This window comes from Salvelinus sp. IW2-2015, linkage group LG13 (genome assembly GCF_002910315.2).
Source record: "Salvelinus sp. IW2-2015 linkage group LG13, ASM291031v2, whole genome shotgun sequence".
NCBI classification, from domain to species: Eukaryota; Metazoa; Chordata; class Actinopteri; order Salmoniformes; family Salmonidae; genus Salvelinus; species Salvelinus sp. IW2-2015.
The window spans coordinates 13,615,577-13,634,453 of NC_036853.1; the positions used below are offsets into that span (position 1 = coordinate 13,615,577).

General features: G+C 42.9%; 2 protein-coding genes across 2 annotated transcripts in view; both read right to left on the minus strand.

Annotated features, from left to right (window-relative positions):
- LOC111972279 (unconventional myosin-If-like) overlaps positions 1-6,139 on the minus strand; it is a 28,799-nt gene extending 22,660 nt beyond the window's left edge. The window contains exons 1-3 of the mRNA XM_023999240.2: positions 6,058-6,139; positions 2,688-2,819; positions 224-313 (exon numbers count right to left, since the gene is read on the minus strand). Coding sequence (XP_023855008.1) covers positions 224-313; positions 2,688-2,819; positions 6,058-6,060 — 225 coding nt within the window. The 5' untranslated portion in view covers positions 6,061-6,139. The remainder of the gene's footprint in view (positions 1-223; positions 314-2,687; positions 2,820-6,057) is intronic.
- A 7,820-nt stretch (positions 6,140-13,959) lies between these two features.
- The window catches only part of LOC111971841 (A disintegrin and metalloproteinase with thrombospondin motifs 10-like), a 59,410-nt gene continuing 54,492 nt past the window's right edge, over positions 13,960-18,877 (minus strand). Inside the window, 3 exon segments of the mRNA XM_070446359.1 lie at positions 13,960-18,079; positions 18,195-18,369; positions 18,611-18,787. Coding sequence (XP_070302460.1) covers positions 17,970-18,079; positions 18,195-18,369; positions 18,611-18,787 — 462 coding nt within the window. The 3' untranslated portion in view covers positions 13,960-17,969.

Here is an 18,877-nt window from a genome sequence, read left to right on the forward strand (position 1 = left end):
ATGCATATCTGTATTCCCAGTCATGTGAAATCCATAGGTTAGGCCTAAGGATTTTTTTTCAATTGACTGATTTCTTTATATGAAGTGTAACTCAGTAAATCTTAGAAATTGTTGCATGTTGCGTTTATATTTTTGTTCAGTGTACAACTACAAAGGTAAACAAGGAAATGAATGGGCATATTAAAGCCAAAGTAAACATTGAAGAATAGGATGGTTTACTCACAGCCCCTTGGTAGAGTTCAATTTCCCGGTCAGTGAAATAGGGCATCTGTTTGAATGGGTTCACAGATATCAACACAGAGCCAATATAGGTCTGCACATGACTGTCAAGGAATAGGGAGGGTGTTTCTGGTGAAATCATGTAATGTTGAAACAATCACAGTGACATTTTTTATGATGATATCAACCTTTCAAAAATAAAAATATCCCAAACCATAGTTTCATCCAGACTGGATAATATACAAAAATATATTTTTTAATTCACACAAAGTATGACATAAGTGCCTAATGTCCAGTAAAAAGTGTCCTAAAAAATAGGGAAGTTTGCTGTTGAGTCACACAGTGAATTTAAAAGAGGAACAGTGCAGTCCTACTATTGCATACATACAGTGGGGCAAAAAAGTATTTAGTCAGCCACCAATTGTGCAAGTTCTCCCACTTAAAAAGATGAGAGAGGCTTGTAATTTTCATCATAGGTACACTTCAACTATGACAGACAAAATTAGAAAAAAAAATCCAGAAAATCACATTGTAGGATTTTTAATGAATTTATTTTCAAATGATGGTGGAAAATAAGTATTTGGTCAATAACAAAAGTTTATCTCAATACTTTGTTATTAAATATCCTTTGTTGGCAATGACAGAGGTCAAACGTTTTCTGTAAGTCTTCACAAGGTTTTCACACACTGTTGCTGGTATTTTGGCCCATTCCTCCATGCAGATCTCCTCTAGAGCAGTGATGTTTTGGGGCTGTTGCTGGGCGACACGGACTTTCAACTCCCTCCAAAGATTTTCTATGGGGTTGAGATCTGGAGACTGGCTAGAAGTAGATCCTTCGTTGCCCGGGCGGTGTGTTTGGGATCATTGTCATGCTGAAAGACCAGCCACGTTTCATCTTCAATGCCCTTGCTGATGGAAGGAGGTTTTCACTCAAAATCTCACGATACATGGCCCCATTCATTCTGTCCTTTACACGGATCAGTCATCCTGGTCGCTTTGCAGAAAAACAGCCCCAAAGCATGATGTTTCCACCCCCATGCTTCACAGTAGGTATGGTGTTCTTTGGATGCAACTCAGCATTCTTTGTCCTCCAAACACGACGAGTTGAGTTTTTACCAAAAAGTTATATTTTGGTTTCATCTGACCATATGACATTCTCCCAATCTTCTTCTGGATCATCCAAATGCTCTCCATCCAAAAGCAAACTTCAGACGGGCCTGGACATGTACTGGCTTAAGCAGGGGGACACGTCTGGCACTGCAGGATTTGAGTCCCTGGCGGCGTAATGTGTTACTGATGGTAGGCTTTGTTACTTTGGTCCCAGCTCTCTGCAGGTCATTCACTAGGTCCCCCCGTGTGGTTCTGGGATTTTTGCTCACCGTTCTTGTGATCATTTTGACACCACGGGGTGAGATCTTGCTTGGAGCCCCAGATCGAGGGAGATTATCAGTGGTCTTGTATGTCTTCCATTTCCTAATAATTGCTCCCACAGTTGATTTCTTCAAACCAAGCTGCTTACCTATTGCAGATTCAGTCTTCCCAGCCTGGTGCAGGTCTACAATTTTGTTTCTGGTGTCCTTTGACAGCTCTTTGGTCTTGGCCATAGTGGAGTTTGGAGTGTGACTGTTTGAGGTTGTGGACAGGTGTCTTTTATACTGATAACAAGTTCAAACAGGTGCCATTAATACAGGTAACGAGTGGAGGACAGAGGAGCCTCTTAAAGAAGAAGTTACAGGTCTGTGAGAGCCAGAAATCTTGCTTGTTTGTAGGTGACCAAATACTTATTTTCCATCATAATTTGCAAATAAATTCATTAAAAATCCTACAAAGGGATTTTCTGTATTTTTTCTCCTCATTTTGTCTGTCATAGTTGAAGTGTACCTATGATGAAAATTACAGGCTTCTCTCGTCTTTTTAAGTGGGAGAACTTGCACAATTGGTGGCTGACTAAATACTTTTTTGCCCCACTGTAGATGTGTGTCTGCTGTGTGAAAATGTGTGCTAGGGGGGATGACTGAGGCAAGGATGGTATGTTTGTTATTGTGTTGTTGTTATTGTGTTGTTGCTAACGTGTCAATAGGAGTATCATCTATGGTCACCTATGATACAGAATGGAAGGACCTACATGTATGCTATTGGCCAGTGATATGACCTCAATGATCCTTAATCTGAAATCTATCTACATGGTATAAAGTCCTTTGTAAGATGTTTTGTTTGTGTGCATGTGTGCATGTGTGTGTGAGTGTGTGTGCGTGTACGTGTGCCTATATATATATCAGTCTGAATGAGTGTGTGTGGGGGCAGGTCATGTTTTCACAGTGTACTTCCCCTCCTATTTTTAGCTTTCACTGAAGAGACATTTAAAGAAACAAGAACAGAAACATTAAAATACCCATCTCTTCACAGGAAAAATGTGTTTTTGTGAGAAGTGGTACAGGAACTCTCTAACAAACAATCCAACAGGATACAAAGATGAAGTCATCCATGAATCTCTTCTTCAAATTTTCCACAATGGCGTCTTCGCTGATCTTGGACAGCAGCACCATGTCGTCCACACCGCTCTGCTTGACATTCTGACTCTGCCAGTGGTACTTACTGCCCTGCAGGAGAGCACGGTTAGGGTTAGGGAATGCACATAATTTTATTTGGAATTGAGACAGAGAAAAGCAGAGGTAGGTCTGTAGAGGACCTAGTTCTTACTGAATGTGAGGTATAGTACATTATGAGAGGGTATCTACAACAGAAGACAGGGTATATAAAACCAGAAGAAGCATGGGCCTACTATAATTGGAAGGCACATGCACCAGCAGACATCAGAGAGAAGTTTCTCAGCAGCAGGGTCTCTCTGTGTGTAACCCTGTCATTAAGAATGTGACTAACTGTGGTTATCAGTTCAGGAAGCTGAGGACAGTTACCAGGCAACGAGCAGTAGATGAGGTGAGCGTATGCCAATTTGGCCATCTCTGTAGAGTACTGCTTCCCACTCTAATCTGCAAGAGTGATAACCATTAGTTATGGTATCTGTTGAATATAGATGCTACCTATAGGAGTCTGTGGAATGGGAGGGCACTCAGTTGAAAGTACACCATTGGGCCATGGTTTGGTGATTTCTTTACGCAAAATTAATTTGGTGCATTGTAAAGTAATTGTCAATTAAAGGACTACCTTTACATTTTCTACACTCAACCCATGCCCTTGATATGATGATCACTGTCACCACATAGTGCAGAGAGCTTCCTGACTCCCCATCACCACAGTTGAGGTGGCCCAGGTTTGGCCAAAGATGTTGTATTACACTGCATAACATGGTCCCTGCCTTGTTTGGGTTCCCAACACCGGTTTGATTTGATGTGTGGTGGGACCTGAAAGGAGGTCTAACATGGCTACTGTGATCTGAGTTTAACCAGCTGCTGATCATTTTGGAGGAGAACATTTTAATACATCTGTATATTTCAACCGAAATGAATCAGTCAACTCTCTGTCCAATCAATCAATGATATTCATTTATCAGTAAGATACCATGTACAGTAGATACTGTAAGAAAACCAGCAGTACTTCAGTCCTCAAGGGTGATAACGGAATAGCTCTGTTGTAAAGATTCATTCCAACTTTTCATCTGAACAACCTGACTGCGCATTTTTTTTTCTTCCTATCGCTGTCTCTCTCTCTCTCCCCCTCTCTCTCTCTCTCTCTCCTTCTCTCACACTTTCCCTCTCTCTCTCCCTCTCTCACACTCTCCCTCTCACACTCTCCCTCTCTCTCTCCCTCTCTCTCTCTCACACTCTCCCTCTCTCCCTCTCCTTTTCCCTCACTCTTCCTCTCTCTCTCCCTCTCTCACACTCCCCTCCTTTCCCCTCTTCCTCTCTCTCTCCCTCTCTCACACTCTCTCACATCTCTCCCTCTCTTACCACTCTCCTCCCTCTCTTACACTCTCCCTCCCTCCCTCCCTCTCTTACTCTCTCTCTCTCTCTCTCTCTCTCTCTCTCTCTCTCTCTCTCTCTTACACTCTCCCCCTCTCTCACACTCTCTCTCTCTCCCTCCCTCTCTTTACTCTCCCTCTCTCTCTCTTCTCTCTCTCTCTCTCTCTTCTCTCCCTCTCCCTCTCTCCCTCTTCTCACACTCTCCCTCTCACACTCTCCCTCTCCCTCTCTCACACTCTCCCCCTCTCTCACACTCTCTCTCTCTCACTCTCCCGCTCTCTCCCACTCCCCTCTCTCCCACTCTCCCTCTCTCTCCCACTCTCCATCTCCCCCTCCCCTCCTCCCTCTCTCCCTCTCTCCCCTCTCTCACACTCTCACTCTCCCTCTCTGTCTCCCTCTCTCACTCACTCTCCCTCTCCCTCTCACTCTCTCCCTCTCTCCCTCTCTCTCACATTCTCCCTCTCACTCTCCGTCTCTCTCTCACTCATCACCAGCATGGGACTGACACCTTGTTTTTACATACAAAATCAGATTATCCATTTGTTTGAAATTTAAACTGTACAAAACACTCAAATAAATCAGCGACAATAAGACAGTGATTAGGTTAGACAGAGACAGAGAGAAAAAAATCAGAGTTTCAATTGATCTACAGTATCTCAGCTCTTTACATAACATTAGGTGGTACCATAGTCATAACCACAAGTGTGAGGATGTGCTGATAAAATGGTGGACATGGTGGACAAAAGCCAAAAGCTTAAAATAGCTAAGTTCTGATGTGATTGTTGATCAAGTGATAAGTTAAAAACGGCCCACTTTCTGCTGTGCAGTGTCAGACCTGAGAGATGCTTTGTGCTACTACTGTATTCTATTCATCATCCCTGTCACTACTGTCAGCCTGTCGCAGAGAAAGTCCTGACAAGACATAAAAAATATATCCATCAATGAAAACGGTCTTAATGTAAGCTTAATGTAAATTTGGCTAATTCTGTTATCTTCGAAAATCTGTTGTGTTTGGGTATCCAGTTAGGTGCATGATCTGTGCTTGGGAGTGTGAGGAGGAAGTATTGCGATAGAACCAAAAGGCCCATCTGTCTCTCTGCCAGGGCTGCTGCACTTCCCCTCTAACGCCTCGCCACTGCATCTTGCGAAACCCTCTCGACTTTACAACACGCTGCAGTCCCTCCTTACACCCCTGCGGTTAGACCTTACCCAGCTCCTCAGGAACAATAGACACATCTACTGCTCCTTTTCACATTTGATAGGACAGTTTTGAATGTTTTTGATCATGTACTTTTTCTCTCATGTCGTGTTAAAGTCATGAGAATCCAATCTTTGGTTATGAAAAGCACACACTCTTACTGAAATGTGAGGATATATCTATCCCTCTAGTGTAGGAATGCTCACTAAAACCTAGGTGGACACAAGCAGGACTTGTCAGTCAAAGGAGGAAAGGAAACCATCTTCTCCATTTAAGGAGTTACATTCTCTACTACTTAACGTCCACTACCCCCTGTTTTGCAGCGCTTTGTTGTATGATAGTTGTTGAAAAGAGCGATAAAACATAGACGTTATCTATTTTCCTTTCATCATCTTGACATATCTTTACCATTTCACATTATGCCCTCTTCCATTCATTGTGTAAGAATGGAACAGGTTTAAATCTCAGTCAGACACCATTGAACATCACTGTGCTTCAACATCTGTTCTAAGTTAGCAGTTGCCAGGCTTCAAAGTGTCAGCTTCAGGGCAGAATGTGAGACTTCACTCTACAGCTGTGTCAAGTGACCTCAACTTAACATATAAGGCCGTGTTTTCAGTAAGTCTGTGAGAGAGGAAAACTCAGCGTATAGCTGTAGGAAATAGACAAGCCCTAGTGAGAGTCTGCATCAGTCTAAATGTGTGTGTGGAGGTGTGTTACCATCGTGCCAGCGTTGTGTGTGCCTCTCTCTTCCTGCGGTCCTGCCTCAGCTGTCCAAAGTCCAGTGTGTGTGTCGGTAATCCCACACTAGATCCTTACAGCACAGCCATCACAGTCAGGAAGTCTCCAGCACACACAGTCAGTCAGAGAGACACCAAGAAGACTTCAACATCCACAGCATTCAAATCTACTTCCTCATACACAGACCTAGAGCGAAACAAGAAATTATCTCTGCCTCAGAAGACACACACTCACAGACACAATCATCCTATAATCTATTGTGGCACACCAGGGGGTTTGGTCAAGACGTTTACACAGATCAGACATGGACAGAGTATGATTAGCTTGGTTTCAAGGGTGTTTATTAAATAATAAATCAAAAGAAAAGGATAGGTCTCCCCCATGAGACCCTCTCTGGGATACCGTGTTCTGGGCTCCGGGTCTTGCTGATTCCTGTTTGGCACACAAACTCAAACGTCTTAGCTCGGGCACCGTCTCCAACTACACAGAAGTCACCTTACTTTCCTCAGTCGTCTCCTGTGTGCTGCCCTTCTGGCAGCTTTATGGGGCCTGTACAGCTGGTGAGCAATCAGCCCTTGATTACTCACCAACTCCCCAATCAGCCCCAATTAGTCCTGGGTGGAGAGCCCGTCGAGACCTGGGACGTCCAGCAGATGGAGCCATCGCCTCGTGATGTATAGTCCGTCTGTCACCAGGCCTCGACGAGTCTCCTCCTGGTGGCTGACCTGCTGTACGCCACACTATAGACATTGCATTTTCAATTCTTCGTACAGTCAATGTACATGTTAGGGGCTGTTATATCATACATTGTTAAAGTCAATGACAAACTTAATCTTTGATACAGACAGTATTTCATACCATCAATCCCCACTCTATAACATACCAATGATGCGCTAAGGAGAAGTCTATGGCACTTCCGTGTTTATTCTCCCATCTCTCTCTACATGATGCTTCAATTGTTCACTCAGTACTCCACCCAGACTGTGTTCAGTCTCTCATCTTTAACATCTGAATGGCTGGCAGTGAAAGTACACTACACCCACAATGAAATACATTTTAATTTGACATTTTTGTCATTTAGCAGATGTTCTTATTCTGAGCGACTTACAGTAATGAGTTCATACATTCTCATACTGGTCCTCCGTGGGAATTGAACCCACAACCCTGGTGTTGCAAGCACCATGCTCTACCAACTGAGATACACAGCACATAGGCTTTTCACTGACAAGTAGAGAGGTTCACAGAGTGACACCGTAAATGCAGCGGGCCTCAGATCCGCACAGTGTAGTCATGAGTATAGAGTATACTGCTGAGAGATGTGGGGCTCCTAGTCTTCAATGGCCTCCTCTGTCTGGGTGAACACCAGCATAAACAGGAAGGCCCCATTTTCCCTGAACAGGAAAAGCCTGAAGACATCACAACACAACCTCACTGTGGAAACACTAACTACAAGTCTTGCCCCATTACTTTCCATGATATCTATGAGATTCAAAAGCTGAAGAACATATGCACATCCAGGTAACTTCCGCAGTGGCTGGAGTTGTAGGCAAACTCATGGAAAACAGAAAGGAAAACGCCACACATTGCTTCTCATGCTCCCAGGGGATTTTTATCTATATAACAACGTTTCGACCATTAGCTTTTCATCAGACATCCATATCCCAGGTGGGGGTGGAAGGTCCTATACATATATATATATAGGGGCAGTACTCAGTGACATCACTTCCTGAAACAGGAGGTAAAAAAGATATAACAATATTGTATAAAAATATGTGATCAATATTTACAGCATTTGGATAGTATTCAGACCCTTTCCCTTTTTCCACATTTTGTTACGTTACAGCCTAAGGTTTAATCAATCTACACACAACACCCCTTAATGACAAAGCGAAAACAGGTTTGTAGACAGCAAATTTATAAAAAATACCTTATTTACTTAAGTATTCACACCCTTTGCTATGAGATTAGAAATGGAGCTCAGGTGCATCCTGTTTCCATTGATCATCCCTGAGATGTTTCTACAACTTGATTGGAGTCCACCTGTGGTAAATTAAATTGATTGGACATGATTTGGAAAGGCACACACCTGTCTATATAAGGTCCCACAGTTGACAGTGCACGTCAGAGCAAAAACCAAGTCATGAGGTCGAAGGAATTGTCTGTAGAGCGCCGAGACAGGAATGTGTCGAGGCACAGATCTGGGGAAGGGTACCAAAACATTTCTGCAGCATTATAGATCCCCAAGAACACAGTGGCCTCCATCATTCTTAAATGCAAGAAGTTTGAAACCACCAAGACTCTTCCGAGAGCTGGCCGCCTGGCCAAACTAAGCATTCGGGGGAGAAGGGCCTTGGTCAGGGAGGTGACCAAGAACCCAATGGTCACTCTGACAGAGCTGCAGAGTTCCTTTGTGGAGATGGGAGAACCTTCCAGATGGACAACCATCTCTGCAGCACTTCATCAATCAGGCCTTTATGGTAGAGTGGCCAGACAGAAGCCACTCCCCAGTAAAAGGCACATGACAGCCAGCTTGGAGTTTGCCAAAAGGCTCCTAAAGGACTCTCAGACCATGAGAAATAAGATTCTCTGGTCTGGTTAAACCAATATTGAACTCTTTAGCCTGAATGCCAAGTGTCACGTCTAGAGGAAACCTGGCACTATCTCTGCAGTGAAGCATGGTGGTGGCAGCATCATGCTGTGGGGATGTTTTCAGCAGCAGGGACTGAGAGACGAGTCAGGCTCGAGGGGAAATGAACAGAGCAAAGTACAGAGAGATCCTTTATGAAAACCTGCTCCAGACCACTCAAGAACTTAGACTGGGGTGAAGGTTCACCTTCCAACAGGACAACYACCCTAAGCACACAGCCAAGACAACGCAGGAGTGGCTTCGGAACAAGTCTCTAAATGTCCTTGAGTGGCCCAGCCAGAGCCCGGACTTGAACCCGATCTAAAATCTTTGGAGAGACCTGAACGCTACCCATCCAACCTCAGAGGGCTTGAGAGGATCTGCAGAGAAGAATGGGAGAAACTCCCCAAGTACAGGTGTGGCAAGCTTGTAGCGTCATACCCAAGAAGACTCGAGGCTGTAATTGCTGCTTCAACAAAGTATTAAGTAAACGGTCGGAATACTAATGTAAATGTGATCTTTTTTTATTTTCAAAAGTAAATAAAAACTGTTTTTGCTTTGTCATTGTGGGGTATTGTGTGTAGATTGATGAGGTAAAAAAATGTAATCCATTTTAGAATAAGGCTGTAACATAACAAAATGTGGAAAAAGTCAAGGGGTCTGGATACTTTTCGAATACACTGAGACAGTATGTTGAGCCTGTGGATCCAGAAAGATTCCCTTTGAAGAAGTTTCCTCTCAATGTCCCCTCCCCTGTGTGACATCTTGACCATTTATATTCCAATGTATCTCAGAGAACTAATAGGAAGTCCAGCTTGTACAAAATGAACAGCGACCAGATTGTTTTGTCTCGCCTGTCCGTATATTGCTGCAGTGCTCACTGATCTGGGTCTTAAGGCTTCTATGGGTTTCCCCTGTCTAAGACAGACCACAATTACATTTCAACATGTTAACAACATTGGTGGACATGCAGGTAATCAGGCCTTTGATCTTAAATCTTTGTCCTGTGTGGGGGTCGGTAAATTAATCACATTTATAATCACCCTCCATACTCCGGAACCTTGTCCAAGAAAGTTTCCCTTTTCTTTGGTGGATAATCAGATTTAACCTCAATGTCTCTCACGTTTGGGAGTCTTTTAATGGGGGATGTTAGTATACGTGGGGGATATTTAAAGATGTGTTTCTATTGTGTGTCAGTATCAATAATGTACCAGTGCTTCCTGATAATGTCCTTAAATGCCTTCTCCAATGGTGAGTATAGGGTGAAGCATGAGGGGACATGTTCTGTTTTTTCTGTAACTTTTGGCTGAAGGCTTTCCAGCTGTGTTAGCCCTTCAAAACGATCATCGGCATGTTTTACCCAATTGTCTTTGTACACCCTTTCCTTAAACCTTTGTGTGAGGTCCTTGGTCTGTTTCTGGTGCATCAGAGCTGCATATTTTTGTGATGCGACTGAATTGATTTACAGGGAGACTTTTAATAAGTGGACGTAGATTAAGCTGTCACCTCTATGGAGGGTGTTCCTGTCCATAGGTTTCCTATAGAGATCTGTAGAGAGGGAGGTTTTGTTCTTAATAACAATCACATCAGGAAAACTGATTTGTGATAGGTCATAGTTAATGGTGAAACGAAGATGCTTATTCATAGAGGTTAGGTAGGCATGGAATTCCAAGAGTTCTTCCCGGGTCCTGGTATAGATCATGAAAATGTGATCCAAATATCTCTGAATTAGAAAAATATTGGAGAGAAAGGGGTTAAGGTCTGGAAACCAAACATTCCTAGATATAGGTTAGCATAATTAGGAGCCATAGTGCTTCCCATCGCTGTCCCTTTGGTCTGGAGGAAGAAGTCTCCTCTGTAGAGAAAGTAGTTGGAGGTTAGTACCAGTTCAGCCAAGTCCACAATAGATTTGGTGCTGGGTAGAGCTTTAGGGGGACGTTCATTGAGGTAGAACATGAGGGCCTCTAGGTCACCATGATGGGGGATGTTAGTATATAGACTGGTTACATCAAAAGTACACAGAATATAATTTTCAGGTATATGGTTCACAGATTTCAAAAGATTAATAAAAACATTAGAATCTCTGGTGTACAGTACATGGGGAGAGAGATCACCCAGGGTTTCACAAAATGGTTTACCAAGGTAGAGATATTCTCTGTCAGAGATCCGTTACTACTCAGAGATCCGTTACTCACAATGGGCCTACCTGGTCTAGGTGGTGTCATACTCTTGTGAATTTTGGGGAGAGTGTATATGACAGGTTTGGTTGGGCAGTCAACATTCATATACTCAAATTCTGTCTTTATAATTTCCCCTTCATTCAAAAATGTAGACAATTTACCATGGATCAGAGACTTGAATTGATTAGTAGGGTCCTTAGGGAGTCTTTTGTAAAATTCATCATCACTAAATTGTCTCAGAATTTCCTTTAGATAGTCTGCAGCATTTAGTATCACTATTGCACCTCCTTTGTCGGCAGGTTTTATAATCATACTGGAGTCATTTTTCAGTTCCGTAAGAGATTATTTCTCTGCTTTGGACATATTGTGGAATACCTTGTATTAGTTTTTCTTAGCCAGGAGATGATGTACATCTTTCTCAACTAGGCGGCAATATGTTTCAAGAGAGGGATTTCTTTTGGGTGGTAAAAATGTGCTTTTCCTCTTAAAATGTGTCTTTTCCCTTGTCATATCCTCAGGGTGAGAGTCAAATTCATTGTCATTCAGGTTATCAATGGGAAAAACATCAGCACTATATGCTGTCTGGTTACTAATCTTGTTCAATGGATTAACATTGGCAAGTGCATAGGGAGCAACCCCATTACCAATCTCCAACTGAGGAAAAACTTTTGTATTGGCCTGTGATGTTGGGACAAATGATAGTCCCTTGCCTTGGGCAGATTAACATATGTATCAGATATAGACCTGTTGGACAAGATAATTACTGTGTCTTGCTCCACGTATGTGGGGTGATTTCGGGTTTTGCCGTCTTCCTACTTTGTCCTCTCCTGTGGCAGGCAGGTAGCCTAGTGGTTAGAGCGTTGGGCCAGTAACTGAAAGGTTGCTAAATCAAATCACCGAGCTGACACGATAAAAATCTGTTGTTCTTCCCCTGAACAAGGCAGTTAACCCACTGTTCCCCAGGTAGGATGTCATTGTAAATAAGAATTTGTTCTTAACTGACTTGCCTAGTTAAATTAAATAAACCATTTATTGCGGTGAAGCAGGGTGGTTGTGATGACCGCACATTTGATGACGTTGTTCACCGGGAAACGGAAAGGAGTTAAGCACAGGGAAAGGGAATGGAGTTAAGCACAGGGAAAGGGAATGGTTAAGCACAGGGAAAGGGAAAGGAGTTAAGCACAGGGAAAGGGAAAGGAGTTAAGCACAGGGAAAGGGAATGGAGTTAAGCACAGGGAAAGGGAATGGAGTTAAGCACAGGGAAAGGGAATGGAGTTAAGTGTGTGTGTATATATATATCTGCTCCATTTAGTTATTGTGTCCCACTTCTGTAGTCTGCATTTTAATTAGTTTGTAGTCTGCATTTTTATTAGTTTGTAGTCTGCCTTTTAATTAGTTTGTATTCTGCCTTTCACACAAATGTGAAAGTGTTATTGGTTGTGATTTCATGATTTTCATCATGTGTTAATTTAGAGGTTTTCCACTTCTTTTTTGTAAACGCCACTCCTGAATAAGAAACGATGTAATTAACATGAGAGTTGATGCTGTTTTTCTAACAACTCTTTGTTGTAATTTTCTTTCTGGATGACCACACACCATAGCAATCATCTTTTTTCCCATATGTAGGTATCAGTATTTTGTATCCCCCAACTTCTTATCTTGACAAATTGTTAAGGAGTTTTGTTTACACACACACTACCTACTAATGTCTTTAATCTTATGCTATTTTCCATATTTTCCGATTTGTGAAATCTGTCTGCCATGGTGGTCTGTGGTGTAGATGTTTGTTTGTTAGTTTGTTAGTGTTTATTTCTGTGATTATTTTAGATGTTTTGTTAATTTATTATTTTATGTTTTGTTAAACAATATTAGGTTGTTTCTGGACCAGGCCTCAGATTATTTTCACAGATTTCTAAGAGTAGGGAGTGTAACAATGAACTGAAACTGAATTGAAATGTGATTGACATACTGGCAAATCAACATGATGGGGCAGTCATGAATCCATAATCCCCTTTCTGACATCAGACCTTCCACCTCTCGTCCTTTCTCCCCGGGAATAGCTAAAGACTCTGTATAGCTGCATTTAATACTTTTGTTGTTTTTACTTTCATTTTAAAAAGTCTATATCAGTATAATGTATGCATGTATCACTACAAGCCCTAAAACAAGCAGGTTCTCATGAAAATGAAAGAATGAGGGATTCCTCTGACCTATGACCAACACTCATATTCATCCAAATTTCAACTCGTTAAAATAATCTACAATACACAATGACTTGGAGCTTTTTCATTTTAAAAAGCGAGACATTTCATCAAGTTGAGTGTGTAATGTGTATTCAAATATTTATATATTTTTTAAAATTGTGATCTCCATCATTAAATTGTGATCACAGTGAAATCACTGGGCCTGGTTCCTCTCTGCGTTTCTTCCAAGGTTCCTGCTTTCTAGGGAGTTTTTCGTGGCTACTGCTTCTACACCTGCATTGCTTGCTCTTTGGGGTTTTAGGCTGGGTTTCTGTAAAGCATTGTGACAACTGCTGATGTAAAAAGGGTTTATAAAATACATTTGATTGACATATCTTGGCCGGTGAGTCCAGTGACTAGACGCTGATTGGTGTCTCACTGGAATCAGATGTGAGGGAGTTGGTTGATTGCCACATCAGTGGGCCTCTAGGATTACGACTGGGGGGGGGGGGGGGGGGGGGGGGGGGGGGGAATTAGCTGTCTCCGACCATCCCTCCAGAAATATGTCTTCTGCTCCTTCTATTCCACAGTACCAAGATCAACCTTTTCCCACTTGCTTGTCTTTGTCTCCTCAAGTTAATCACAAATGTTTTCCACATTGGTCAGAAAGTTCTCTCTTTTGTCCTTGGTGAACTTTCTTTCTAGATCAACATTTAGTTGTGTCACTTGATCTCTAGTCGTGCACAATTGTTCTGTCACTTCTTGTATGGTCAGTGCCATTAAATCAAACGAGCATTCATTAAGAATCTATGAAATACCGAAATAGATGGATAATTACTTAATGTCAGGGTTTAAAACTGGCAAATCTGTGGAGAGAGAGTAAAGCACACAATTCTCGATGCATTTATTAACAATGCGGCATATTTATTCACTGTAATATATTCATTTCAAAGGTTTTAGATGGGGAACGGGGGCATGTTTCTATAGTAATTAAAATACAGTACATATCTGTAACAATTAGCATGTGAAAACAACAACAAACAAACAATATTATCCCTCTTATTTGATAAAACAGTTTGTCTCTGAGGTCACACCATGACCATGGACACAGATGGTTCAAAATTGAAGGCAAAACGTACTTAGCTAACATATTCAGACAGTCAAATAGGACACTTTGTTTCATTAAAACAGTTCTGTTATGTTATTGGTCAGATAGTGTAGCAAAGCATCAGGTAGTGTGCTGACAACCAGTTGTATCAGAAATTGTTAACAGATATGGGTCCCATACCCAGTTACTAAAGGTGGGGAAATAAATGTTTCACTTCTCTTCTCACAAACTGATATAGCACAACTGTGACTTTAGCACCAACCTCAAACAAAACCATTTTGGTAACACTTTACTTGACACCCGGCATCATAACAAGTTATGACACGGTCATATCCATGTCATATGTCATAACAGCTGACATAACTTGTCATAACCTGTCATAATATGGTCATAACACTGTCATGACATATATTTAGACCTGTCGTGACATATATTACATTATTTTATGGCTGGTTATGACACCAGTGTCAAAACCCACAAAACCTGCCACATAAGGCAAAACATTCCATTACACCATAGCCTACGTGTCAACACTATGTTAATGTTATATATTTTTTGTTGTTGAAAGTTACCATATTAAAATATCTTTGTAATTGCGCACACATTGATGCACCTACCCCGATGACTGAGATGAATGAAGGACCAGATTTCAGGAGCAGGACAAGACACCCTCTTTTTGACTGATGACTGATATAAGGGCATGTACGTAATATGCCTATCTGGCATTTATGATTATGATGGTCCTAATGCTTCTTGACAGTGTCATAAAGTGTATTTTCTTAGTCCTAGTAAAGTGACACATGATGGTCATAATGCTTCATGACAGTGTCATAAAGTGATTTAAAATATGATGAAAAAAACATGACTGTAAAGAATTTATTAAAACAAAGGATTTAAGAAACAAACTTTCAAATGAAAGGAAACTTCTTGGCAGAAAATAATACTTTTAATAAACGTTGGTGTTGACACGCTTATGTAGGTGTCATAACCAGCCATAAAATAACGCAATATATGTCACAACAGGTGTAAATATATGAGTCATGACAGTGATATGACCATATTATGACAGGTTATGACATATTATGACATGATTATGACCGTGTCATAATGTGTCATGACACTGGGTGTCAAATAAAGTGTTACCACCATGCTATATTCAACAGAATGACATCCAACAACGACAACAATTTGCTAAGAAATAGCACCATTCAGAAGCACCATCAGGAGAGTAATAGCAACCTAGTTACTCCAATAGAAATCAGTTCCTTCATTGAGAGCTGACATTATTGGAAGGGCTGGTTCTGAGTGTGAGCCCAGTAGATGGATGAATGTGTAAGAAGGCAGTTACTGTACATGTAGCATATTAGAGACTGAAGTAAACTGGTTGACCATTAAAGGCAGAGTAGGAAGGCCATGCTATCAGAGAGAATGATCACTCAAGGCCAGGGGGCATGGGAGGGTCTCTGTTCCGATGTAATCAGAGGTTGGAGGTGGTTGACTCAGTGATGAACACTGTGTTTCCACTCACTGTATACGTGACTAATACAGAGTACCATGTAGCATTGTTCACATTGATGAGGCATGGTAGGTTTGCCTGTATCTAAACATGTACAGTAAGTACTACAGTATGAGAGAAGAGTTGAGGTTTGCTGCTAGACGTGAACTGAATCGATAATTTACCAGCCCTCGCTGGGTCCCGTAAAAAGGCAAGACAGAGGCGAGTAAACTGTTATAAACATGGACCAGACCGTGGATCGAGAGTGTTAAGTAGAGTCTTCAAGACAAGTCCCAAATAATGAACATACAGTATCCCTATGACTAGTCAGACTTTGTGCAAATCAAACCCTTTTCAAAAAGATTTTGTTCTGAGACAAAGCATTGACAAGATAACTTAGAAGACCAAGTGAGTTGGCAACAGCCACCAGATAACAAACATTACATTGGGTAAGTGATAGTAAAGTATCAGGACAGTTTAATTTGTACAGTGTAGATTTAGTGTACACATAGAACAACGTCTGTAAATATACAAGTAAAGATCTGTATGGACATAGTGGCTCAGGGTAAGACTGAGCCACTGAATAAACAACAGAGAAACACAACTAAGCTGAACAATGTACTTTGGCCAGTCCTGTGGCCAGCATGGCAATAGTAGTAGCACCAAACCCTTAAAGGATATACACTACATGACCAAAAATATGTGGACACCTGCTCGTCGAACATCTCATTCCAAAATCACAGGCATTAATATGGTAATATGGAGTTGGTCCCCCCCTTTGCTGCTATAACAGCCTCCACTCTTCTGGGAAGACTTTCCACTAGATGTTGGAACATTGCTGCGGGGACTTGCTTCCATTCAGCCACAAGAGCATTAGTGAGGTCGAGGACTGATGTTGGGCGATTAGGCCTGCCTTGCTTTCAGCGTTCCAATTCATCCCAAAGGTGTTCGATGGGGTTAAGGTCAGGGCTCTGTGCAGGCCAGTCAAGTTCTTCCACACCGACCTCTACAAACCATTTATGTACGGACCTCGCTTTGTGCACGGGGGCATTGTCATGCTGAAACAGGATAGGGCCTTCCACAAACTGTTGCCACAAATTTGGAAGCACAAAATCCTCTAGAATGTCATTGTATGCTGTAGCGTTAAGATTTCCCTTCACTGGAACTAAGGGGCCTAGCCCAAACCATGAAAAACAACCCCAGACCATTATGCCTCCACCAAACTTTACAATTGGCACTATGCACTGGGGCAGGTAGCGTTCTCCTGGCATCCGCCAAACCCAGATTTGTCCGTCGGACTGCGATGGTGAAGCGTGTTTTATCACTCCAGAGAACGGCGTTTCCACTGCTCCAGAGTCTAATGGAGGATAGCTTTACACCACTCCAGCCGACACTTGGCATTGCGCATGGGGTTCTTAGGCTTGTGTGCGGCTGCTTGACCATGGAAACCCATTTCAAGAAGCTCCCAACAAACAGTTATTGTGCTGACGTTGCTTACAGAGGCAGTTAGGAACTCGGTAGWGAGTGTTGCAACCGAGGACAGATGATTTTTACTCGCTATGCGCTTCAGCACTCGGTGGTCCTGTTCTGTGAGCTTGTGTGGTCTACCACTTCACGGCTGAGCCGTTGTTGCTCTTAGACATTTCCACATCACAATAAAAGCACTTGCAGTTGACCGGGGCAGCTATTGCAGGGCAGAAATCTGACTAACTGACTTGTTGGAAAGGTGGCATCCTATGACGGTGCCACCTTGAAAGTCACTGAGCTCTTCAGTAAGACCATTTTACTGCCAATGTTTGTCTGTGGAGATTGCATGGCTGTTCGCTCGATTTTATACACCTCTCAGCAACAGGTGTGGCTGAAATAGCCGATTCCACTAATTTGAAGGGGTGTCCACATACTTTTGTATATATAGTGTACGTACATAGAAACAGAGAGATATCCCAGCAGCTCATCTGGTCTTCACAGCAGTGCCCCCAAAGCTGGTATAAGATAGGGCACTTTCAGAGTGCGGGATAAAAGTACACTTCTCTTTCTCTCTCACCCTCCCGCCATCTACTTCTCTGTCCACTGATGTCAGGCAGGCTGCTCTGCAGTGCGTTGGCTGGGCCGTCCCTCCCCCCTGTGGAATGTGCAGCTCAGTGGGTCTGGTCTGGGCCCGCTAGGGGTGACTCCTGTTCTGGTCTGGGCCCGCTAGGGGTGGCTCCTGGTCTGGTCTGGGCCCGCTAGGGGTGGCTCCTGGTCTGGTCTGGGCACGCTGGGGATGCCTCCTGGTCTGGCTCTCGGTCTGGTTCAGGGGTCAGTGTCCTTGGCAGGTCTTACAGCACATCTGTCTGAAGTAGGGGCGGCTGCAGAACTTAAACCTGAGCACCAGGGGGCAGTACGCCACTGTGTTCACATCTTTGCACTCTGGAAGGGAAACATTTATAAAATACTTGAGTGAAAATAATGAACAACTTAGATGGATATTTAGCTGGCAGGAGAATACAGTGAGAAGGTAATTAATAGAGAGTTGAACTTTGACCTTCAGGTTCACCCTCGGGGATGTCCATGGGTAGGCTACTGAGGTCACATTTGCTCTTGCACTGTTGCATGGCTGCCGGGCGCTGGAGGTCTGGGCACTCATTGGACGGCTGGCCGGTTTGTGCGAGACACTGCACAGAGCGTTTCTCCTGACCTAGACCACACTTGGCCGAGCACTGACACACAACAGAGAGAGAGAGAGAGAGAGGTCACCAAACTAGGAGTACACGCAAATAAGCCATAGCAAAGATAGATAATAGATCACTTTACAAATCTGAACAGGAATGATTAACATTGTCTAGTATTTTTTCTTCACTTCACTAGATCAAACAAGAGGACCTAGGAGGTATAGTTGAATGAAAGCAGTTCAATACATAGCAGAGCCCATGTTAGTCCCAGCAAGCCCCCCAGCCTTACCTCTCCCCAGGGCCCTGTGACCCACATGGGGGGTGGGCAGCGCTGCAGGTTACAGCGCACCCTGGTGGTGGGACGCCCATGCTTGGGACACTGGGACTCTGGCAGTATGTCTCCACTCTCCCCACGCTTACACAGAAGGACACGGTGCCTGAACCCTGGACCACAACTGGGATTACACTGGGGGAGAGAGAGAGAGAGAAAGAGAAAGAGAAAGAGAGAGAGAGAGAAAGAGAAAGAGAAAGAGAGAGAAAGAGAAAGAGAAAGAGA